The sequence below is a fragment of the Neopelma chrysocephalum genome, unplaced genomic scaffold (assembly GCF_003984885.1).
Source record: "Neopelma chrysocephalum unplaced genomic scaffold, ASM398488v2 Primary Assembly neopelma1_25, whole genome shotgun sequence".
Taxonomy (NCBI): domain Eukaryota; kingdom Metazoa; phylum Chordata; class Aves; order Passeriformes; family Pipridae; genus Neopelma; species Neopelma chrysocephalum.
This window is the reverse complement of record NW_020897694.1, coordinates 26,458,994-26,484,760: the sequence shown is the minus strand read 5'-3', so window position 1 is coordinate 26,484,760 and position 25,767 is coordinate 26,458,994. Positions and strand designations below refer to the sequence as shown.

The 25,767-nt window shown below is 39.2% G+C and overlaps 1 protein-coding gene and 1 long non-coding RNA gene across 2 annotated transcripts in view; one reads left to right on the top strand and one right to left on the bottom strand.

Annotated features, from left to right (window-relative positions):
- Positions 1 to 24,246, bottom strand: part of TM9SF2 (transmembrane 9 superfamily member 2) — a 29,786-nt gene extending 5,540 nt beyond the window's left edge. Inside the window, exons 1-15 of the mRNA XM_027674675.1 lie at positions 24,009 to 24,246; positions 19,260 to 19,327; positions 18,002 to 18,095; positions 17,173 to 17,300; positions 11,430 to 11,559; positions 9,822 to 9,946; positions 8,848 to 8,959; positions 6,891 to 6,970; positions 6,698 to 6,806; positions 6,443 to 6,575; positions 6,090 to 6,209; positions 3,903 to 3,960; positions 3,107 to 3,266; positions 1,470 to 1,621; positions 338 to 449 (exon numbers count right to left, since the gene is read on the bottom strand). Of these exons, the coding sequence (XP_027530476.1) occupies positions 338 to 449; positions 1,470 to 1,621; positions 3,107 to 3,266; positions 3,903 to 3,960; positions 6,090 to 6,209; positions 6,443 to 6,575; positions 6,698 to 6,806; positions 6,891 to 6,970; positions 8,848 to 8,959; positions 9,822 to 9,946; positions 11,430 to 11,559; positions 17,173 to 17,300; positions 18,002 to 18,095; positions 19,260 to 19,327; positions 24,009 to 24,140 (1,713 nt within the window). The 5' untranslated portion in view covers positions 24,141 to 24,246. The remainder of the gene's footprint in view (positions 1 to 337; positions 450 to 1,469; positions 1,622 to 3,106; positions 3,267 to 3,902; positions 3,961 to 6,089; positions 6,210 to 6,442; positions 6,576 to 6,697; positions 6,807 to 6,890; positions 6,971 to 8,847; positions 8,960 to 9,821; positions 9,947 to 11,429; positions 11,560 to 17,172; positions 17,301 to 18,001; positions 18,096 to 19,259; positions 19,328 to 24,008) is intronic.
- A 104-nt stretch (positions 24,247 to 24,350) lies between these two features.
- LOC113963513 lies at positions 24,351 to 25,161 on the top strand. Its single transcript, XR_003532844.1, has 2 exons — positions 24,351 to 24,478; positions 24,607 to 25,161. It is a non-coding gene; the product is annotated as an uncharacterized LOC113963513 (long non-coding RNA).
- The last annotated feature ends 606 nt before the right edge of the window (positions 25,162 to 25,767 follow it).

The following is a 25,767-nucleotide window of genomic DNA, read 5'->3' as shown; positions in this document are numbered from 1 at the left end:
CCAGCCACAAAGATTTTTTTTCCCAAGGCTAGGCATGTCCAAAATGCACTCTGACTGAAAAAAGTTAATGGATTAGTTTAGCATCTTCAAAAAACAGGGATGTTTTAAGATGTGATATCTGACTTAGCAGTACCTAGGTGCAGGCTTTTAATATTTGTTACAAGTTTTGCCAAATTTGCCCCCTTCACTTTTGAAAGATATGGCTAAAGTACATCTCATCCAGTAATGTTGTTCATGTTGAATACTGGAATACTTATTTTCAATCATAAAAGTGTTAACTTTTTTTTAAGCATTCTTAAAACAATATCAAGTTTGAATACTGAAGAGCATTTCTTACCTCTGCACATAGATGGAAGTAGCAGAGCAATATTGTAGCCTCAGAACATGTAATAACCAAAATAATGAATACCAGAAACAGGAAACCAAACATGTAATACATCTGGTGGGACCTATAAAAAGGAGTTAAAAAAAAATAAAATGGCCACTGTGGTAATGTTATCTCTTCATATGCAGTAATATCACCTTCACACGAAGTACTTCACTTCCTATTGAAGTACTGTCAGTTGTGTGGCCATACAATTAACTAATTTATTTTCAAACTAAAGAAGAGGTGCCTTGGCAGCTCAGTCTGACAACAGTAAGAAAGCAATCCCAAAGTATGCTCCTGGTTGGGATTTTAGGAAAGAAATTACATAATGGTGAAACTATAGTTCCATTGAAGTCAGCATGACCTCTTCCACTGACTTCAGCAGAACTTGGATTTCACCTCACATTTCAATCAAAGAGGCAGAGCTGCAAAACAAGAAATGTCAAATGCTGTAGCTGTCTGTGTTGGGTAGAGGCACCTATTCAAGGTTCAGAAACAGTTTAACAAGATCCAGTAACTAAATTGTGCCAGAAGGAAGACAAATTCCTCACAGTAGATTAGTTTGTCAGTGTGCTATGAGCTCACATCAAAATTCACTTATACTGAACAAGTCTTTGGTGCTTTATTTTTAAAAATAATTACTCTCAGTTCCTTTATAATGATTTCACAAGAATTTGTTCTCAATTTGTTTTTTTTCTCCTGAGAGTATTAATACTTTTCTAGCCTAACAACAACTACAAAAAAATCCCTCAAGTCAATTCTAATATTCTTACTACTTTTAAGTTATATGCCATATGTCACCTTCAGAAACACTTCCACATGAAGTCAGAGGAGTAGCACGAGAAAATGAACTATCTGAATATTGTAGGTCAGATGTAAATTGCTAAGCCACCTCTCTACACACTCCAACAAGCAAAACAGGCACAGTATCTTCAAAACCACAAAACATTAGAAGATGTTAACATTCAAATTTTTATTGAACCAATATTATGGTAACCTTGCATCAGCAAAAATCAGGCAAAGCATCTTGAAGAAAAACTTACACAAAGAAATTACCACTTTTTGTGATAGAGAAAACTCAAATAGGTTGTGGTTAACTTACCAAATACTATTGAGAATAAAGAACAACTGTATAAAGATACATCCAAAAGGAAGAATCCCTCCCATGACAATACCAGGTAATGGCTTCGTATAGAACGATTGCTCAGGAATCTGACGAGGAATTTGATTTGTGCGAACAGGATGTTCAATAGCCTTTAAACAAAATAGGAGATTGCTAAATAAATAAATGTCAAATTACATCACTACCTTTCTGCTTTCTTTTTAAAATGAGTGGTGATAAAAGTCTACACTTTGTTTTGAACATGTGCATACCCAGCTACCTACATTTGCTTTCACTACCAGCCCTACATTTGCTTTCAGCTGCAGACAGCTCTTACTAAAAACATATGACAGATATTTTGAACTTTGCTTTTTTTTACTTATCTATCCTCTGTTACAGAGCCTGACCTGATTTATCACTTTTCAGCTGGTAGTAGTCGTGGTGCAGACTCCTGCCTTCCCCTTCTAAAAATCTCTTCATGTTGTTTTTCAGGATTTACTTCAAGAATCACATAAGGATTCTTACGTGAATCCTTACAAATGGAGAGGATTCAACCTAGCAATTAAATCCTACTTTAAGATGCATGCATGGTGGGAGAAAAAAATTTAAAGGCAGATAAATGCATACTTTTCCATCTTTCCCCTTTCATAAAGATTGCATCAGAAGCATCAATAGATACTAGCTAGGTACTTGCTTTCTGATTTACTTTCATGTTTTTGTGGCACCTACCATGTTGCCTTATTAGTTTATCAAATCATCCTTTCTTAAAGGAAGTGCCCCTGTACAGTGCAGGGGGACTTGCTGGAATCTCAACATGGTTATCAGAAAAAAAACCACTGAATTCTGGTTAAGAAAAAGAGGATAACTACACAGTTGACTTAAAAAGTGCCTAAAGTGTCTTTTAAGATAATATTCTGTGAAAGTACTACACGAGATCAACAAAGATGGAACTCTGGCTTCCGAGTCAGGAAAAAAGCCACAAAAATATGTGAACTTAGAGATATTTATGTTTGTGGGGGATAGTAAACTAGTTTTTAAGGAAAAAAAAAAAAGAACCACCAATCTCATTATTTAATGATTTGGTCACCAGTGGCACAAAGAGCCCTCATATAAATAAGTAAAATCGATCAGTTTAGGAGTAAATCCCGATTAATGTCTGCCAAGCAGTGATAACCATTTACAGAACACTTATGCAAAGAGGATAATTTACAGGAGAACTCTAGCAATTTTATCAAAAAATATCCTCAGTGTAGTAGGCAAAAAGGAACAAAAAATACATGAGGAAAACCACAAATGCCTACGTTCCCTTATGTTTGCTGAGTCAACTAACTTTTTCAGTAATGAAAAAGATGCTAATTAAAATAAAAATTAAATTAAAAATATTGACTTACCTATAGCAGTCACTCAAAAAAAAACCAACAATACCCCAACTATTGCAGAGAAGTATTACCCCCAACAACCAACTGAATATCAAAGCCTTGGACTTCCAAGATCAGATATCTAAAAGTTCTAAAGTAACAGAACAGAACTGAAAGCAACAATGCAACTAGCTTAGGGGTCATAGCCTATACAGTGAAAAATATTTATGTGTGTATATATGTATATACACTTAAAAACAACTTCTCAGAAACACTTACATTTTTCTTAAAACCAAAGTAGGCACCAATAAATGTCAGCGGTACAGATATGCAAAACCAGAGTGCCAAAATAGCAACCAAAGTACCAAATGGAATAGCTGCTGAAGAGCCTTCTCCCCAGAGAATGAGGTTCATGATAAAAAAATCCGCAAATACAATTCTGAAAAATACACAGAGCACAGAAATACTCCTTAACATTTTCTATTGTTAACAAAAGAATAGCACTGTATTAAGATTTCAGTGTAAATCTCTGTTAAAACCAAATGACACACGAAATATCAAAACAAAGAGGTCAAACAAGAAATTCTTTGTTAATCCAGTGGGACTGAACTCCAGCAGGAGCTGACGTTCCAATCAAGCTATTTCAAATATATGCTTGTCTTAACTAGACTTAATCACAGCAAGCAGTCGTACCCTTAAGTAGAAAAATTTATCAGAGTGGTTATACAGTATATGACACTATATAAGACCAACTACAGTGTGGTGAGAGAAACAGCCCAGATAATAGAAGAAAGCAATGAAAAATTGGTCTGTCTAAAACTTTCTACTATCAAAATGTTTTTTCTTAATCAACATTTTCATATGGCAAGAGTAAACAAATGCTTACAAAAATAAATACCTAAGGATGATATGCCACTATTCATCTTTGTCAAAAGCACTGTGATACTCTTGCAACTTCCAGACTAAAGGGACAATGTAATAAGATTTACTTGTATTGCTGAAACTTAAAAAATTAGCTATGCATGTCAGAGATGCAATTTAATTCTGTTAATCATGGTGGTATTTCTCAACTTACCCAGGACAAAGAAATGATGTCAGCAGGACATTTGTTTTCCATTTCTCACCTCCAAATGCTGTATTAAAACATTTGACAGATATCAAAACATGCATTAGGCTCACACCTATTAATTTTCCAGTCCATTTACCTGTTATACTTAGCTTGCAAATACTCAAATAACGTGCTATCATGCCCAAATTTAAAACAGTAAACTAAATCTTCAGTAATAAAACTGAATTGCTTAGCCACAGAGCTTCAAAGCAAAGAAAAGTCTCAGACCAAGGCCAGGAAAGGTATCCAGCTAAAACTGTGTCTCTGACCAGTTCATCTGCTAAAAGAAGGAAGTAGAAGGAAGAAGAAAAGACTTTAAGTCTTTAAAAAACATCTTAAACTTGGAGTAATTAAGAAGTTTAAGCTTTCTAGCATTTGACTGCAGGTTTCAGTAGGAAAAGATTCATAAATATGTGAAAAGCAAGCTTAACAGTTTTCTTGAAATAATTCTTGCCTGTGAATCTTACAAGAGACTCAGGACTAACATGCTTACAGAAGCAGTGATGTTCTCTTGAGTCTTAACAGCATTAAGCAGTGGTGATACCAAAAGACCAAAGATAGCTTTATTAAGAAAATCTTTATGAATTTGCACTGTGCTGATAAAAATTCTAGTCAGTATACTTTCAAATTAAAATATCCTGCTGGAATTCAGTGAAGCTGATAATTTCATATGAGCACTGCCATAATGACATGCTTCTTTATTTCAAGAGTCAGAAGTGATTATGGTTAGAGTGATTTTAATTAAGTTTCTATTTCTTCATAAAAACTTGGTAGAACATGGCAGCGGTTATTAAGATTAACCATTTAATTTCAACTCAGGTTTCATTTTTTAAACGCAATGTTGAAAAAAAAAACCACCCAACTTTTAAAACTGGATATCCATTTCAGTTGCATTTTGGTTCATCTCACATTACTTTATTTGTATACTATAAGGAAAAATATTCATGCTTGCATGGTCTATGTATGAACCACCTCACGTTATAACAAAAACATCACTGGATCAGTCACTCACTATCTTAGAAGTTAAACACAACATTCAAAGACCAGCTAAGTGATTCCCAGTAAGTATAATGTGAAATACAATCATTAATAGCCAGATCTCCACCAAAGAAACAGAATTCAATTTATCATCAATACATTTCAAAATATCCTTCAAAACACATAACATACAGCACGATGTACAGAATAATTCTGTCCTCAATTATGCTCTTCATACTAAAATCTCCTTCCGTTTAAGTCTAACTGGCTTGGAGATTAGGAAGAGGAATAGTTTATCACATCACCACTACTGTGGTAAAACTCCCTACAAGATACAAACCCACTTTTCCCACTGGTTCTCCCCACATGAAAATTACAAAATAGTTAGAAGAAACAACTCCAATGTCTACTGCCAGGCTGAAGTTCAAAAATAAACTCCTCTATTCGTGTATATTCAGAACTAAAGTAGTCCAAAAGATTCACTCTCTCAGTAAGGTAATTAAAAAAGCTCTATGAAGAATGGCATGCTTCACCTTGAAACAAAGCAGAAGGTAGAGGAGTCAACCTTTTGAGGTTGGTAGACAGTTCTTGAAACAATAGCTGGGACCAGTGAAGGAAAGCAGTATCAACTAACTCCTGTGAAGGGCCTAAACACTGTTGGGCTGATTTCTACAACTACAGAACACCTAATAATCCTTCCTCCTGCCACCGTCTGATAAGCACTACTCTCCCACAGACCTAGGAACTAGCTAAAAAGAGGTGACAGTCACAGGCATGCAAGAACTGAGGTTCATGACTTGGGGGTGGGGGCGAGTTTTACCAAGCAACACTGATGGCTAAAACTAAATGCAGGTTTACATCATCCCCCCAACTATAGGAAACAGAAGTACAAAACTGTCTGACGTAATGAGCTCAGTACTAGTAAAATGAAATTTGCTTCCCAATTTCACAAACACATAGTAGCAAGAGCAATTCAAGGTCTTCGGTCATGCTTACATCCAAACGAGTGTAACCAAGTTAGTGTTCTATATGTATTTTCTGTTATTACAGAAAGTACATTTCTCCAATTTGCCCTAAGGGAAACTACAAACAGTGCTGCAAAATAAAAATCAGTTCTGTGATGATAATTTACTTTAATGAACTTAAGCCTTGTCATTTTCAATAACTTTTACTCACATTTGTAGAATCTGGCAGCAACATAACCAGCTGGAGTTCCAAGCAGTACCCACAAAACTACAGCACAGGTCATTAGAGCTCCCCTGTTAGCAGGTGACAAAAATCCCAGGCAGGCAAAAACTGTGAAGTAGAGATGCACACCTGTAGAAAGTGTCTACAACTCAAAACTAGTACATCAGTTATCTTAAGATCTGTGTATACTAAGTTGCATGTCTACTATATCAGCTCAGGTGTTTTTAATGACTTTTAAGAAATTTCTAGAAAATACTATACTGCTATTTTTACTAGTACCACGCAACTAGCAGTGAAAAATCATCTGTATTCAACTGACTCCTCCCCACTTAATTACTTACACAGGGTAACAAAAGTCATTATTAAGATCTGTGTGCCAGAGCCTAGAAAAACAGACAACAGCATTCCTTTTCTTGGAGGCCTGAAAATATCACCATGAACCAGTTTCCAGCCAAATTCTTCTTGTGCATCTTCCTGTAAAAGAAATACACCTATTTAACACAGTAGATTGCCATTTAAATAGCCTGCTACAGCTATACATTTAGCTGAAAAAATTACATTCCGAATAAATTTTAGGAGGTACATTTTAGACTTACAGTGGAATCCATCTGATTGTATCTTGCAATGTCTTTATGTAGTGTCCTCAGCATAATCATAGCTACCATTCCAGACAGAAAGAGTACAATCACCAAGGAATTCATAATACTGAATTAAAAAAAGAAAATCATCATTCAAACTGCAATGTAAACACTTCAGTACAGTACACTTGAAGGCAAATTTTCTTCTCACCTAAACCATTGGATGTGAGTGTGAGGCATGGATTCTAAAATATAATCCCATCTTGATGCCCACCTGATATTTTTTTCTTCCTGAAAGAGTAAACACATGAGCTTCAGATACAGTTAGTATCCAACTTGCACATTTACAAGCTGATGTTCATGCAAAGCAATCTTAAATCTTGTGACTAATTGAATTTAGTGCTCCATGCCTAAAATAGTTTAGTAATGACTACCTATAACAAACATAAGATTTGACCATAGAATCAAAACCAAAAATATTTTCTGAATTTGAGCACCTGTCTTCTTAAGACATAAAGGCCTATCAAATTAATTTAATTCTGCTTCCTCCCTTCAAGAATTATATGAGTTCACCTGGAATTCAAATGACCAGAAGAATAATAAAAGAACATGCATTTTTTAGCATACGTAAGTCCACACAAAGAAACTAAGCTATGCTATACAGTCTCCAACACTTCACTTTCTAGATAGTGGTCTGTCCAAATTATCCTTTGCTTTCATATAACCTCATTTCAGTACCAACTATCAATCTAGTTACAAACAGCTTTTACTGCAAGACAGATGGGAAGACAATACTACAGAACTTATACTATTAGTAGAGGGAACAAATTATTCCTTCAGGCATTTCAGCCATCAATCAGAAACACTTCAAGAAGAGCATTTCTTTGTTTTATTTTGTACAGTAAATACGAAAAAAGGAATAGACAGTGCTGATTAACCTGAAGATTGCTATTAAGCAAACCACAAACACTACTATTAAGTAATAAGATTGGCTAGGTGTCTTTCTGACGGCATGTTATTTCAGTAATTTACGCAAGAGGAAGAGTGCTTTCCAGAAAAGTCAGTTTTTGAAAATATAAAAAACAATGGGTTAAAAAATTTAGCCAGGGTCAAATATCTGGTTCACTGACATAAAAAACTAGGTCTCAAAGCAAGCAACAAGTTTCTAAAACAGTATAAATGATTCTAAGATAGAACTGCATTTTTCATCATACCTACACTGTCTTTTTTCTGTCTTACTGAGATGACCAGATCCGCCAAGCCAACAGAATTTCAGAACACTACCTCCAATTAATGTAACATTGTGCACAGGACAGCAATACACACAAATAAGCTGGGCATGTCATTTTTTAAGGAAGAACAATATAATAGCATGAAGCTAAGGTCATTCTTAATTACTAACTTCTCACAGGTTTTCAGAAATATTTGCTTTTCAGGATACAAATTCATTTCAGCATCATAACTGATATAATTTCTCAAAATACAATTATTACATCGTACATAGTATAATCCCTTTAGAGTATATTTCTTATACCATTTATTGTATTTTGAACTTAGTCTTAGATTAAGAGTACAAAATTTTGGGAAACAGTTTGTCCAGCAAAACTCATTTAAAAAAAGGGAAAATCAATAAAGAACCCCTCTCTTGTTTGTCACCAGAATAAGACATATTCAAGTATCACTGCTCCCCTGCAGTTGCCTGATATACCGCTCCTCTGCTTTTCAATAAAGAGTAGCAGAACAAAAAATACCAGCTTCCTACTCTTTTGTAGTTTTCCATGGGAGTAAGCCCTTAGAAAGAAGGCGGCTTTTGCATCAGGAGAGCAGAAAATGATCAGCTTCAACCTACATACAAGAGTAATTTGATGAAACACACAGTTTGTCAGACTTAAGAGTCTGGACTGAAAAATAATCTACCAGAAAACCTAGGTAAACATGCAAATGGGATTATTTTAAAAACCACATTTTTCACTCAATCTGTGTGTGGTGGTACGCAAAATTGTAAAGCATGTGGTTAAATTCCAAGCCATCTCTGACATTCCAGTTCAAATAAAGTTTTAAAACTACAAATTTACTATTTTGAGCTAATCTTAGTTGTCCATCTTTATAATTCAGAGTATTAATGCATAATTTTAACAGGTAACTACCAGAGAAATCTTAGTACTCACTTGAAAAGAAACTGAGTATGTATAAGCAATTTTTACTTCTCCACTAGCCTTATTATTTATATCCATAGGTACTCCTGAGCAATCAGGGTTGTCTGGATTAGTGTGCTTGTAACTGCAGGAAGAAAACACAAAAAATGAAAGCTGCTTCACTGACAACACTCTTAAGAAAGAATTCATTCATCTTACAAAAGCATATCAAGCATTCTTCTCTTAAATATAGAAATTGTTCCTAAAGTCTCAAAAATTTCAGAACTCATAAGGAAGGTATCATAAGCTCAGGACTTTTTGAAGCTTGAACTTTTTAAACAAGAGTTGTCTCTTCTAAAATGAAAAATATAGAGAGCACTGTCTCTAAAGCAGCGTGCCAAAAATGAAACAGGTCTGAGTACTGCTAAAAACTCCAAAACACTCAAAAAGTTACAACACCAGCATTACTAACTTCTGTAATAAAAAAATACTTTCAACTGAACCAACAATGCAACAAGTTCAGTTATATGATGAAAAGAAAAACAATATGCTAAAAAATAATACAACAGATATCAGTTTTGCAAAAGCCACATAAAATACCAGAACAACTGACAAGAGTATCTGTGAAATCATTCTATTCAAATCCTGATTGCTGAAGACACGAAATGTTGCACTTCAATTACACTTCCATCAGGCACTGGTGGAGTATCCGATACAAGACAAAATGTCCCCCAGTTGGGAAAAGAGGGTTCTACATGCACTACATACACCCCACACCCCACCAATACTTCCAGGTTTTATTTTATCTTTTCTTGGCCCAAACAGGAAACAGTTCACCAAGATCCACTGAATTCAGAACAAAATCACATTAGTGTCCTACACTACACTACATCTAATCTACAGGTCACATATCTGAAAAAATTTCTGACTACCAGGAGGTCCCCAGATCAAAGCAAATATCTTGGGATGGATCACTTTTTGATGAAAAATTACTTCCGAATACTAACCTTTTTGGTTCAAGTTTAGCAGCAACTAGTCTTGCTCCTAGAGCTTCATTTTCCACAACATGGTAATATATTTTTATGTCAACATGGTTGAAAATATAAAAGGTATCTTTATCATGGAATTCTGACTGCAATGATAAAAGATGACATTAAACAATCAAAAAGATAGAGACATCTAAAAGCCTTAGGCAGAAGCTTACATAACACAGACTGCATACAGTTTTCTGTCAAGTTCTCCTACAGTATGAATGTGAGATTCTGTGAATACAAAGACAGTAAAATGCATCTTAGCATTAAAAAGACAAGCTAGAAAAGTTAATGCTAAGAACAGTCTACTACACCTGAAAAGTAGAAAAATGAATTTAAAGTATTTATAAAATATATTTCTGTAACTGAAGATGTCCTATTTTAATTAAGTAGCAAACTGAATAGATAACTGTGACAACAGAACCTTCCAAGACAAACAATGCAAATAAATGCTCTCTGTGACAGAACCACCTTGACATTTGAAACCAAAGATGCACAGGGATGAACTGCATGCAGCAGCCAGGAATGCTGAATACAAACCTCAGGTGAAGGGAAACATTGCTTTGGTATTTAGTCAGTTAAAGAGGTTGTTAAATCATGAGCTTTGATTTAACAGCTGTGTCTACTGAAGCTCAATTAGTACCTCTAAAGGGTTCTATCCCTACCCTTTCCACCCTAATTATAAGAATAGTTTTATAAATGTTCTTCTACAGTCCTTCACTTATGTCTTCAAAGCTTATTTTCCCTTTATTAAAAGCAAGTATTTAAATAAGATTAAAGGAATACTGACAGATTACATATTTGATCATAAATGCATCCATTCATATAGAGCCTCTGAAACCAATTTATTATGGATGCAAGGAAACAAACCTGGAAATTGCAGAAACTGTTGTCTTTGGTAAGATCTATTAAGTAAAACCAGCCATTCTGAAAAAACCAAACCCTATTCCAAGTTCTCAGTGACCTCTCCATGGAGGAGGTCTCACATAATCTAAAGACCTCCTGGACTTTCTATTGCATTCTTATCCCCTGCTTTCAGTGCATTTATCCGGACCTTCACCACCTAATCCAATAGATCTACCACAGGAGAATTTTGTTAATGCAGAAATCTTACATTATGCCTTCTTCCATTAGTCCCTAGTTTTAGGGAAGGAATCCTTCAAAAAGTTTTAATTTCTGCACAGTTACAAACATACCTATGCAAACCTGATACCATGAAAACACTTCTGTCCCACAAAAATGTAAAGTCCATGCGTTCAAATATTTCAGCTTCTTTGGTAATGAAGATAACGTGCCTTCCTTCACCTTTACCCTTCACATGTACTAAATGATATGCTATGCATGCTCATCCCCTGATCTTTCAGAGCCCTTCTGTATTCCGCAGCATAAGAGACAAGGTTCTTAGGCTTAGATCAGGATTTCAAATTGTGGTACTTGCAGAGATACCAAAATACTTAGTTCTTTTTGGGCCACATGGGTTCTTAAGACAGCAAGGACTTTCCATAGAAACATGCATAGGAGAAATGCCAGTCTTTAAATTAGTAAAAATGGTATATTAAAAAATATATAATTGCATAAACATACGTTAATAACACAGGCATCTTTTGGACGGCCATCTTCAGTAATGTAACAGCCAATAGGAAAACCAGGATTGCAGAACCTCTGGCCATCTTCCACATCATAACACCAGGTCACAGGCATGTTGTCCACAATCCTGTAAATGGCAGTGACATTCGACAATTTTTCAAAATCACAGAATCACAGAATCAGCTGGGTTGGAAAGGACCTCTGAGATCATCAAGTCCAACCCTTGATCCACTACTGCCGTGGTTACTAGACCATGGCACCAAGTGCCACATCTAGTTTCATCTTAAAAACCTCCAGGGATGGTGAATCCACCACTTCCCTGGGCAGCCCATTCCAATGCCTGATTACCTTCCCTGTAAAGAATTTCTTCCTAAAATACATGGTGTAATGGGAACAACACCAGATTAACATTGATCTAACTTTGCTAACATTCATTATTGGTAAATTAACTACAAGACTTTCACATCTTAACTCATGGAATTCCACTGATTGCCAATCCAATTTCCAAATGAGTTATGAGCACGTAGCTCTTCAACTGAATCTATTCTATTCACTGGACTCTTTTCTGAAGTCCCCTTACAGAAATAGCCCAGGCAGAAAAATCCCCCACTCCAAAGTCACAACAATGTAACATTTCATTATTTTGTCATTAAAAAATGGCCAAAATCATTACTAAACCAGCTAAAATTTATTTCAAGTTTAAGACAGAGCACAAAATAAAAAAAAAAGTGTACATCACATATTATTCATTCTCCAGCTTCCTCATTGCTCTTCCATAGCAAAATACATTTTTCATGGCACTCCTTAAACTCTTTTCTTTTGCTATTTAAGTAAACTCCTGACCATTAACCTCAGTTGTAGGTACTCAAGAGTAAGGAATATTTTAACTAGTTGGTTTGCATGAGCAAAAAATTGTAAGCCATTGAGCAAGTGGGGAAAACTTTTAAACCTGCTCCTTTTATATTACTGCCTCACAAGATTTATATTCATATTACAGAATCACAGAATATGCTGAGTTTGAAGGGATCCACAAGGTTCATCAAGTCCAACTTCTGGCCCTGCACAGGACCATCCCCAAGAGTCACACTATATGCCTATCATCCAAATGCATCTTGAACTCTGTCAGGCTTGGTGCTGTGACCACTTCCCTGAGGAACCTGTTCCAGCACCCAAGCACCCTCTGGGTGAAGAACCTTTTTCTAATATTACCTAAAAGTCCTCAGCCCAGTAGGTTTACACTTCAGTTTCAATGAAAAATTTGGAGGAACCCCACGCTCCTATGAGGAGCTGCAGAAAATGATAAGACAATAAGATACAGACAATATCCAACATGCTACAAACAGTACAAATGTCAAAACCAAAAATAAACTTTTAAACGTAGATAAAGATACCCAACATGACATCCTGTCCCTTTGTAAAAGGAGCTACTAAAAAACCCCAAACCTATTCCTTTATGTTATGAAGTGTTTTAACTACCTGAAAGCTAAATCCCCAAAATAAGTCATGCAAAGAAGACTTAAAATTCAGTATCTGCATACCTTAATTGCCCAACGTATATTTTTAAAGGTATATTAATAAACTTCACACGTGAAAAGATGAGACAACTGCCCTTTTTCGTGTATCACTAAACCAAAAAAGGACATCCCACCAAAAATTAACACAGATTCTTTTGTAAAACTTACCATGCTACTAAATATCTTTACAACCACTCATCATTGTAACCACTAGGCTATTAATGTTAACAGCTACCTGATAATACCTCATTAGATACTTCTGAATACCTAATTAAACACAGGAATTATGACTTTAGGCAACAAAAACAAAGAACTCTCTAGTCTGTTGCATATTGGAACAGTCTCTAAAGTAGCACTACTTTTTAAAGCACCCCAACAGATGCGGGTAAAGAGTAGTACATGCTGCCTTTGTTCACACAACAGAGAGAGATCTGCATCATCCCTACCCTTAGCTACCCAGCAGAAATAAGTAGCACTGTTCTTGGCTTATACTGACACAACAGAAAAGATGCCCTACAATAACGGAGTTTCCAGATTCTCAGGAGATTCCAAAGACTATCACAGCCCCAAGCAGTGGCAGCACCAACCAGTTCCTAACTTCACCATGCTACTACAGGGTACAATTAAGGTGCTAATTAGGAGCCATTCCAGATGCAGATTGATTACATTTGGACCATACTGTATGAGGCCAACGGTATGAGGTTCACCAAGGCCAAGTGCTGGGTCCTGCACCTGGGTCGCAACAACCCCAGGCAGTCCTCCAGGCTGGGGGCAGAGTGGCTGGAAAGCAGCCTGGTGAAAAAGGACCTGCGGGTGCTGGCTGACAGTGGCTGAACATAAAACAGCAGTGTGCCCAGGTGGCCACAAAGGCCAATGGCATCCTAGCCCTGTATCAGAAATAGTGTGGCCAGCAGGACTAAGGCATTAATTCTTCCCCTGTACTTGGCACTCGTGAGGCCACACCTTTGAATCCTGCATCCAGTTCTGGGCCCCTCACTACAAGAAAGATATTGAGGTGCTGGAGCATGTTCAGAGAAGGGCAATGGAGCTGGTAAAGGTTCTGAAGCATAGGCTTAGGAGGAGCAGCTGAGAAAGCTGGGGGTGTTTAGTCTGGAGAAAAAAAGACTCAGGGGAGACCTTATACTTCTATACAACTACTTGAAAGGATTTTCGAGGTGGGGTTGGTCTCCCAGGTTAACAAGCAACAGGACAAGAGGAAATTGCCTCAATTTGTGTCAGGGGAGGTTAGATTGGATATTAGGAAAAATTTCTTCACTGAAAGGGTAGTCAGGCATTGGAACAGGCTGCCCAGCGAAGTGCTGGAGTCATCAACCCTGGAAGTATTTAAAAGACATCTAGATGTAGCACTTTGGGACATAATTTAGTGGTGTACTTGGCAGTGTTAGATCAATGTTTGTATTGGGTTTGTGTGGCAAGATTTTAGTTGGCAGGGGGGTACAGAGGTAGGTTTCAGTGAGAAGCTGCCAGAAGCTTTCCCTATGTCTGATAGAATCAGTGCCAGCCAGCTCCAAGGCAGACCCACCACTGGCCAAGGCCGAGTGGCAGCACCTCTGGGAAACAGATTTAAGAAGGGGGAAAAAAACTGCAAGGGTCAACCCACCGCACAGCAGGACTCCATGATCTTAAAGGTCTTTTCCAATCTAACCAATTCTATGATTATATATTTGAAATTTTACTTCCATAATATATGCTAGAGAGAACTCTTGCTTTTGTTAGTATTTTAATTTCACAATCAAAACCAGGTAAAACATTAACATATTGCAAGTAAGTTTGGCTGGGGTAAAGGCTTTCCCTTGCATCTTCTGCAGCAAAGACATACTGAGCTGCCTTCAAGCAGCAGTGCTGGAACAAATTGATAGTTTAAGCACCAAATCATTTTTCACAGTTAATCTTCAAATTTAAAATGACTTGAAGAGATTATACATGTGGAGCAAATATGCTATTCAACAGTGCTCTTCTATGTCTCTCAAGAACATCTGGTGATGAACATTGTCAGCCAGATATCAGCATAGCTGTTGAGTCCAATTCAGTCTGTCAATTCCTAATCTTATTAAGTGGCTTTTAAACCTTAAAAGTACTTTGCACCATCTGTGTTCCCTAGGAATTTCATGATAAATTGAAGCTGGATAATAAACCTCTATTAAATCCTTGCTTATGCTACCTTGTTGATCCCTGTTCAACATACCTCTGTACCATACTCCTGGAGCATGCATCATTATTCACAAAATCCAGCCACTGCCACTTTGTGAAGCTAAGGCTAAGGAGGACTAACAGCCATAAACAGGGATTTTGCACGCCACTGGTTCTAAAATTTTAGGGCAGTGGGCCTACCAAAAATAAATAAAATAGTAGAAATGCCATTAAAAGGACTAAGAATACCAGAAATACCCTAAATTTCAAGGGAAGGTTTCACACTGAAAAACAGAACTATATCTTACTTAAATCTCAACAGTCATATCAAGTTACCTATACTGGCTAAAAATACTACTTAAATACACTAAATATATCTGTAAAACAATTTAATCTATGGGGGAAAAAAACCTCAAACAGTCTGAAGAATTTTCTGTGTGATTAGTTTTACAAAGCTCTGTTTCAGTTTCTATCAGTTTAAGCTATGGGTTTTCCTAAAAAAATTAATTTATTTCAAGTATCATAGCTTTGGAAAATTATTTTTAATTTATAAACCAAGACACACACAAACTTTTAAAGTTGAAGCTTTAAGCCAGACCCACATGCATCACTAAAATTCAAAGTGGTGTAAATATTATAAATATATGCAGTATTTAACAGGAATATAAAAAAACCAAGCCCAGCATGTTTGAAGATCTGTTTATTTTAGCATTAGCCATTTACACTTCAAATCCCTGCAAAAGTAGCTGTACCTTTCAGAGTTTCTTTTATTACTTCTTCACTCACCTACCCGAACATATCGCTATTGCCTGTGAACCCTTCTGACCTAATCTATCAATTTCCTACAGGACTAATTTCAAGAGATTCCCAGAAATATTTACATCAGTGAGCCACAGTTTATCCCCACAAAGGGATATCCCATATCAGTTCCCAAGAGCAGTAGAAAATGCACTTGCTGCCTTTTCAGCACGGGTGGCTGTTACAAAATTGAGGAAATGGAACGTGACATTACAGAAAAACAGTTAATGACAGTGGCAATATTCAACATTTCACCTGCATTTTTACTAATATATCCAGACAGTTTTAATCTAATTAGATGAAGACTGAAATGTTTGTTCCAGAGAGGCAGGAAGCACATATCTGGAATTGGGGCATACCTATGGGCAACACTGGTTAATGATGCTTATGTATTCCTTGCAAAAACATGCCACAGGAACTTATGCCCAGGTTGTTCCTTTTATCCTTGCACCTGACGGCTGCTGTTAGCAGAGTATACCAACATGCAACGCATTAAACAAACACTGATAGCGTGGTTGGGTATTTCCAACACCAGGACGGAGCCTGCTGCTAAACATTTTGCAGCTCTTGGATGTGGGTGCAGAGCACATGGCTACATCCCAACTGAAAATCTCCATGAGATTCAGCACACACAGTCAGCCTTGCCCCACCCTTAATGACCATGGGAAGAGGACCTCAACATCCAAGCAGAAGCAGAGCCCCAACAGGCTCCAAGGTGACTCAGATGGTTACAGAGGGACTCAGAGAATAGGAAAGGACCAAGCTTTAAGCGTTCCTCGAGATGATTTAATTAATTAAATTTTCACTGTCCACCTTTCTCTTTCATATCCTAGAAGACAAACAAACGTTGCATAAAACTCTTTCAGAACCACTGATCCTGTTTCCTGGACACAATATTTGAAGGGTAGTGCAAAGGTTCTCAAGGAAACCAAAGACAACATAGCAACAGAATAGAAGTCCCTTAAGACTTTTCTCAAGCTAAGGCAGGACTAACTTCTACATTTACAGGTGCAAAGAAATAGTATTTTACAGTAAGCACAAAGTTTTGTGTTTGGAAACAGATTAATTTCCATTATGCCTGGTGTTTATCCTCCAGGTAAAGGAAGTATTTTTATGAAGGCAGCAAACAACATCTGCAAAACCAGAAGGGGAAATATATTCAGTGCAAATACCTAGTGTTAAATCTGTATTCACTTGCAAATAAAAACTTATAAACTAAAAAAATGTATCACCAACATACTAGACTAACCAATCTATGAATTTTGATACCAACTTACCAATGATGTTGATAATTCAGTAGCATACTTTTTTTCAAAAAATCTAATTTCTGTTTATCTTCTGGCTTTGTGGTATCATATGTTTTTGTACAAACAGATTTACATGTCTCCTTCTTGTTGAACGTGAACTAAGAAGAATGAAACACATATAAGCAATAAGGTTGTAACAAATTTTGTCTTATTTTAGTATTTAACAATTTCCCCTATGCATCTAATTGCCTATACTATTGTAATAAAATCACCTAACAAACTACCAAGACAAGGTATATTAATCCTGCATAGGAGGTTTTTACATTGATGTATATAAACCCCTCCTGTGCTCATTGTAGGAGCTTTGCATCAAGAGCTCCTTGTTACTGACTAAAACATGTTTTCTGCCATGATTTACCAGACAAGTCATTTGACAGCAGCAGTGCTGTCACAGGCAGCTTCAATTGATAACTTTCTCTCCTACTACCTGTACAACAGAATGTGAGAGCTTCAGTCACCAGACAAGACAGGCTGGCTAACACCATTTCTAGGTCTTCCATTTTCTGGATCCAGTATTTTCAGATATGGTTCCAAGAAACAGGAGTGCTGAGGAGCAATAATAAGGTTTTGTCCAGTTCCAAAGAGAAAAGACAACCTCTGCAGCATTTCAGCCTACAAGTCCACGGTGCAAAGCACATAGTTACAATTAGATTAAACTGAGAGATTTCTATTACGTGGAATTTCAGATTTTGAAGGTCTTTCAGATAAAGCCCTCCCGAAAATGTTCTCCTAGATTCTTATCTCCTCTGGTTACATTTGAACATACACATTACCAAACACTCTCTGACAGAGAACAAACCCTGTAAGGAGACGGTTCTATCCTCTCTCCAAACAATACTTGGCCAAGGTTTTCAGAAGGCCGTTTCTTTCCTTCTGCTTGACAAAAATCAAACCTGAATTAAAGAAAAGATACAAAAATTAATAAAATATTCTCAGCTGCAAATAATGTTCCCTAATCAGCACCTAAATCACAAGTAAAGGAACTATACAGCCTTCCTTGCAGACAACAGTTTCCTCCTTTAAGCTGTAAAGCAAAGTGTGAAAATCACACGGTTTGAAAATAAACCAAACAAAACAGAACCAACACTCAAATCTCATAATCAGCTATTTCAGAATACTGTAGCATTAGTTTCCTTGAGTAATTACAAGTTTCACATTTGAATAGGAATTTTAGCCAAGATTTAAACCTTGGTTTCATGATGACTGTGAGAAAAAAGCATGCAGGCCAGATTCTTGGGGCAGGCAGGGGACCTGATAATAGCAAAACAAACAAAAAAAATCAACACACAGACAGCTCCCTTACAACAAGCACTATTAAACAGGTTATTGCAGTTTTGTTCACCAACACATTTCATAGCACATCCTCCAAGTTCTTCCAGTCTATTTTTAAGTATATCACATTTGTGTTCACTAAAGTATAGATATAATCGGTGTTTAATCTCTTCAATATTAACAGTCAAAATATTCTTTGAAGCAAAAACTTTACATAGTTGTACCAGGCACTGATACATTTTGTTTGCTCCTATGATGTGTACAAGAAAACGTTTAACACCTCATTAAGATAATTGATGGGGTGTTCACACCTCATTACCACTTTAACTCATCTGGCTATAGGCTACTAAAGACAGCAGTAATACTTTGATCTACAAAATGACAACCAATGCAGAAAAGTGAATACTATACATAAATATATTTATATACACACACACATTTTTATCTTAAATTACACTCAAGCAGTGATTCAACCTACATGAGGGCCTATGAATCCATGCACTACTTCTAAAGTAAGAGCAAAGACAACTGAGAAGGAAGCAATGTACTGATGTTAATAATTCAGTAGCATACTTTTTTCAAAAAGTCTAATTTCCGTTTATCTTATTAACACCTATCTACTCACTGATATTTCTATTTTTGCAAACTTATGTTAACAAAATAAACAGGCATTCCTCAGAGGCAAATGACTGTAGCAAGATGCAGATAAAACTTTTAGAGAAATTAAATCCGTCTTTTTGCAATAACTGACAACTAAAATGACATAAACAGAATAATATACTTACGCGGTATATTCGTAGGGAAGGACAGACTCTACAGAGTCAAGCCTGTTGACAAACAGCTCGATTCCAGACTGAAAGAGTCGAGATAATCAGCAGTTATACTAAAGCACTCCTTCAATTCTCATGGATATATAAAAACAGGTTTGTTTGAATAAGATAAAAGGAAAGCTGGAAATGTAAGACATGTAATTGTACATCTTGGAAGTGTAACGAACTATATCTGCTGAGAGCATAAGTAAAACCATCACAAAAGCAGTGACCACATGACAAGCTCACTTTAGGGCTAACAACCACTCAAACTACAAGACAGCAAGGAATTATGCACAAAGATAATACAGTTAGCACAGTTGCCAGTGTTTTAGTTTTATGTACCATGTTAGAGCTATATTAGTCATCACCATAACTTTAGTGTAATAAAAGTCTTAAAAGAACACGAATAAAAGTACAGATAAGATCAGTACTTCTTCCTATAATTAAGGTACTCCGCAATTTTTTCTACGTAGTAGATAATTTTATCTATGTTTTCCAGCTGAAAACTGACCTATGAGAATTTAAACAATCTTTTCAGAATGATACACTACTTTAAGTCTCAACAGAAGCTCTTTCGAAAGAGAAGACAAAGATTTAACTTCTTATAAAAGTTTTTCAGTAATTCTACCAACTCTTGAGTAAGAACCTGAAATTCAGTCTGCTCTGGTTTCCGACTACTTTGGTCTATACACATTAATTACAGATGGGGAAGCCTGCTGCTATGGAAAGGGAGAGGTCTTTTACTCTTCCCTCTTAGTCTCAAAAACCCTTCCCTTATTCTAGCCCCACAGTCCCAATGCATTTTAATTGTTTATCTTACACTGGTTTTAGCAGTTATCTGCTTGCACGGTAAGCCAGTTCAACTGGCTAAAACAGCAAAAGACTTACCCCAAAAAATTTTAAAGAGCAGTTCTTAGTAGCACAGCAAGTTGTCCTCATTTCAGCTGGGATAGTTAATTTTCTTCCTAGTAGCTGCTACAGTGCTGTGTTTTTCATTAAGTAAGAGCATAATGTTGATAACACACTTATGTTTTAGTTGTGGCTAAGTAGTGCTTACCCTAGTCAAGGACGTTTCAGTTTCCCATGCTTTGACAGCGAGAAAGTGCACAAGAAGCCAGGAAAAGCTGACCTGCACTGGCTAAAGGGCTGTTCCATATCACAGAACATCCTGCTCAGTATATAAACTGGGGGGAGTTGACCAAGAGCCACTGCTCCCTGCTCAGGGACAGGTTGGGCATCGGTTAGTGGGTGGTCAGCAACTGTACTGTGCATCACTTATTTCTCTTGGGTTTTATTCCTCTCCCTCTCTGTCTTTCACTTTTTCATTAAAGTAATTATTGTTATTATTACGGATATTATTATAATTAGTATTATTAGTATATTTTATTTTGTTTCAATTATTAAACTCTACTTATTTCAACCCACAAGTTTTTACTTTTTATCCCCCGATTCTCCTCATCCCACCAAGGGCACCGGGGAGCGAGACAGCAGCTGCAAAGTTCTTAGATGCCAGCTGGGGTTAAACCACAACACGAGCTGTCTTACTGTGTAATCAAGAGCTGAAGAGCAAAAGGAAGATGAGTGCCCTCAAGAACAAGACCTCTCCCTTTCAATAAGAAGTCATCTATTTTCTCACCAACAGAAGAGCTTTTCGTCCCTATGAAAATTCACTCAAGTTTAGACAAACCAAGAAATTCTGGAGGAAAGGAAAAAAAAAAGAAGATGGAATTGTTCACCTCTGTGTGTAGCTCAGATCTGTATTTTACCAATATACCTTAGCTGTTCTTGTGCAAGTCAGGAAGCAGCTCTGTGAGAGGCAGGCAGCTGTGAGCTCTTAGGTTGACTCACTAAGTGAAGACACACCTTACGGCTCCTCTTCCCCCCCCCCTTAGCCATGCAGACCTGCAGCTCACCTCTGGGTAGTGCACGCTTGGCGTAATTCTGTGAGCCACGTCAACTTCCTAACACTGCAAAAAGCTGGACTGGCAAAAAGTCGGATAGTTTCCTGCCATGTTAATAAGCTCAAAAAAGGATATAACAAGTAACACAGCTGGGTCAGCGCAGAGGGCAGGAACACATTGCCCAGGGGAAGACAGGAGTGAAATCTCTCACTCCCAGCAGCAGGGAATTAGACTGCCTCAGCTGGTCACAGAACCATGGTCTCAGATTAGCTGTTTTTCATTGGAGAGGATTTACCTGAATGCTCCAATTTTTCATAAGAAGTATATGCATTCCTGCAGATCAGCATCTTTGATAATTTCCCATACAACAGCAAGTATCCTTTGAAGCCATCAGTATATTTTTAAACTGAGTAAGGATTCTCAATCTTCAGGCAAGAATTACTATTTCAGCCTGCACAGATCACATTCCATTTCTGATGATATTCCAACCAAAACCATGAAAAGTAGCCAAATTGAGCTTGCCCAAGCAGATTAGCAGGCAACTTGAAAAAAGGGAGAAAAGTCATGAGTCTCATCACTCTTGTGCTGCTACCTACAAGCTCCATTAACAGCATCCCATCTCTTCTCACCAACACAGGACAGGAGATCCACAGGGATCATGACAGCTAAAGAGTATCATTTAGAGATCTGGTATGTGGATTTAAGTCCTCAAGGCAGAGAAAAATTCACTACTATTACTGGCATTGCAATCAACAGTGACAACTGCAAGAACTCCGTGAGAACACGTAAAAAAAGACGGCTGTCCAGGAAAGCTCAGTTTTATTCACTTATGTAAATATTATGATACAGCAATTATGTGACCATTTATTGTTTCTCCTCACCAGACTACATCCCGTTGCACACTACATGGAGAGAACCATATGTGAGGAGTGACTTAGACTTCTCCATATGCCCGTGTTTCACTTAGTATGTAAATTGATAAGAGGTGGCCAATATTTGCAATATTACACCTGTTGGGGTGCTCAGTTGCCCATTGATGGCACATTTACATTACTCAAGTACTTCACGTCACATTTATTAAATGATAAATTCTCGGGAGGAGACAAACATTTTGTACACATTATATGAGGAATAACAATGCAGAGACATCCGAGAAAGGTTACCCCATATGTGACTCAGGTTGGTTACAAAAGACAGTAGGCACCCTGGTTCACCTGACTTAAAAAAATAAATCTTTCTTCTACAAGCTTAAAACAGGAATAATCCAAACATAGCAATGTTTTGCATGGATGTTGTGAAAAAATACAAACTGCAGCTTGAAAGTCTTAGCCTGTATTTGAAGAAAAAACATTCCTTAAGAGGGTACTACAGCACCATAATAGTCACCCAGGGAGGAGATGGATGCTCCACGCTTGGATGTTTCCAAGGCTGGCTTAAACAAAGGTAGAGCTGAGCAGACCTAGTGTTTCCAACAGTTGTGCTTCAAGCATGAGGCTGCAATATGTGACCTCCTGAGGTCTCACCATTTCTGTGGTCCTATAAAAGAATGTCCACAGAATGCTTTACTACTACAACCAAAGCACATTACATGTTTGGCTTATTACCTAATCTGTTGATTCAGGATAGCAAATGGATAAAGTCAGCACAATTACCAAAAGCATACAGTTTAAACAGGCTCGTATTCTGGAGAATCACAGACCAGTGTTTCATGTATTGCAGGAGCTGAGAGCTCAGAAAGTGCAAGACAGCCACTTTCCACAGCAGTAAGAGCATGGATCATTAAATTGATTGGTCTTGAACTTTCTCATTGAAGTATTAAAGAACAGTCTGGTGTAATCTCCATCACAGCAGCAGCAAAAAACTTCAAAAGGTGCCCCAAAGAAGCAAAGACTATTTTAAGTACAGACCCCCCACCCACCAACATCCACCAAAGAAGTAATTTGGTTATGTGAACTTTGCTTCTCACTTCTGCAGGCATAAAACCAAGTTTAAGCTTCACTTCAGACTCTGGGGCCTAGAAGCCCCTACAGTTCAGGTTCTGGCCACCCTGAAGACAGAGCAAAGGAAAGCGTCACTGGATGCTTACTCTAGTTTGCCAGCTGCTCGCAGCCACCAGCTGCTCGCTCCTGCCAAGAATCACACACCCCCCGACACGACCTTCCTTACTTGCTGCAGCTTTCCTACAAGGATTTGAAAGGGCCCGAGAGATGAAGCCGGGGCTTCCTACTTCCCCAACGTGGCCGTAACTCACGGGGTGAGCCGACAGTTCTCTCCGTCCCTCGGAGGGACCGCAGGCACTTCCCAGCAGGGCCAGAGCTGAGCCAGGAGTCAGGACAGCAGCTCTACCACTCCCCTGGGTCCTCTGTCTCATGAATTTCCTTTTCAATGAGCAATGGCCATAAACTAAAACACAAGAAGTTCCATCCCAACATGAGGAAGAACTGCTTTACATTGACGATGGCAGAGCACTGGAACAGACTGCCCAGGGGGGTCGTGAAGTCTCCCTCTCTGGAGACATTCCAAGCCCATCTGGACATGTTCCTATGTCACCTGCTCTAGGTGACCCTACCTTGGCGGAGGGGTTGGGTGATCTCCAGAGATCTCTCCCCACCCTAACTATCCTGTGAGCACAGCGGGAACTGACCACGCTCCGAGCCCCCGCAGCCCTGGCGCCGTCGGGAGCCCCGGTGCGGCATCGCGGAGCGGCTTCGAACGCTCCGGGCAAAACCCACCACGCAGCCCCCCCGCAGGGGAACAACACCGGGACCGCGCCGCATCCCGGGCGGCCCCAGGGGCCTCCGCTCGGCGCCCCCGGGCTCACCTTGCACTCGGGCTTCTCCTTGCCGGCCTCGCAGAAGTTGACGGGCGCCAGGCCCGGCAGGTAGAAGGCGGCGGCGGGCGCGGCGGCGGCCGCCAGCAGGGCGGCCGTGAGGAGGAGCGGCGGCAGGGCCATGGCGGGCCGGGCCCGGCGGTGGCTGGGCGGCAGCGGGGCCGCGCCTCCGTCTCTCCCCCCGCGCGCGCCCGCCCTGACGCGGCCGCGCCGCTTCCGGCTTCCCCCTCGCGCGCGCGCGAGACACGTCGTCACCCTCAGCGCGCGGGGCCGCCCGACGGAGCGGGGGGGGGGCGGGGCCGGCGCGCACCGTCCCTTCCGGGGTGTGGCGGCCCCTGTTGCCATGGCAGCGCTGCGCCGTCCCGCCGGGAGCGCCCCGGGAGCAGGGTTACCGGGGATGTATTAGCAACAGCATGCCAGCAGGCCGAGGGAGCTGATCCTGCCCCCTCTGCTCAGCCCTGGTGAGGCCACATCTGGAGTGCAGTTTCCAGCTCTGGTCTCCTCAGTGCAAGAGAGACGTGGAGCCCCTGGAGCGGGTCCAATGGAGGGCAACAAAGATGATGAGGGGACTGGAGCATCTCTTTTACAGGGATAGGCTGAGAAACCAGGGCCTGTTCAGCCTTGAGAAGAGACGACTGAGAGGGGACCTCACACTAACTATAAGTGTCTGAAGGGAGGGTGCCAAGAGGACGCATCCAGGGTCTTCTCGGTGGTGTCAAGCAATAGCACAAGAGGCAATGGGCAGAAACTGATACACAGGAAGTTCCACTTGAATATGAGGAAGAACATCTTTACTATGTGGGTGACCGAACACTGGAACAGATGCCCAGAGAGGTTGTGAAGTCTCCCCCACTGGAGATACTCAGGAACCCTCTGGATGCAATCCTGTGCCATGTGCTCTGGGGTGCCCCTGCTTGAGCAGGGAGGTTGGCCCAGGTGATCTACTGAGGTCTCTTCCAGCCTCACCTGTTCAGTGTTTCTGTGAATGTCCACAGGAGCAGCATTCAGCAGCTGTTTGGGACTCCCCGCCTGGGCGGTCCCAGAAAGGCCCGGGCCCACCGATCCCGGTCAGGCTGCACTGGCTTTGTGCCTGTCCAGCGATCCTTGATCTTTCTAAAATAAATTTTGTCGTTTTTTAAATAAATTTTGTCTGGGGTTTTTTTGTGGTTTTTTTTTTTTTTTTTAATTCTCAAGGGTTTCACTGGGAGGAGGGATCTGCTGCACCCAGCCACTCATGCCAACACCCTTGAGTTCCCTACGGTTTGCAATCCAAGAGTTTCTAAGTGTGAAAGGGGTTATTTGAATATAAAGTTAATTTCACAGCACTGAAATAAAACACAAACTTCCTCAGCAGAATGTGATTGGAGTCTGAAAAGGGGAGGGGTAAGGAGGTTTATTTTTTACAAAAATATGAAAACCTTCATGCAAAATGTAAACCAATCTCTTTCAAATAGATAATCCAGTCTCTATTATTCACTCCTCTTCCCATAGGCCCTTGGGGGGAAATGATGACTGACACAGCTAGGCAGGGAGCAATTGCCCCTGAAGGCTGGGTAGTCAAGGAGGCAGGGTGGTCTCCAAACCCAGGCGGTGTGTGGCCATAGCACATTATTGCCCACAACAGACTTGGAGCGAACAACATCCCTGTCTTTTTTTTTAATTCGCAAGGGTTTTGCTATGGACAACTCTGCATTGTTTTCAAACTGAGCTCTCAGGTGAGACTGGCTGAGTGGAGCTGGGGAGAAAACAG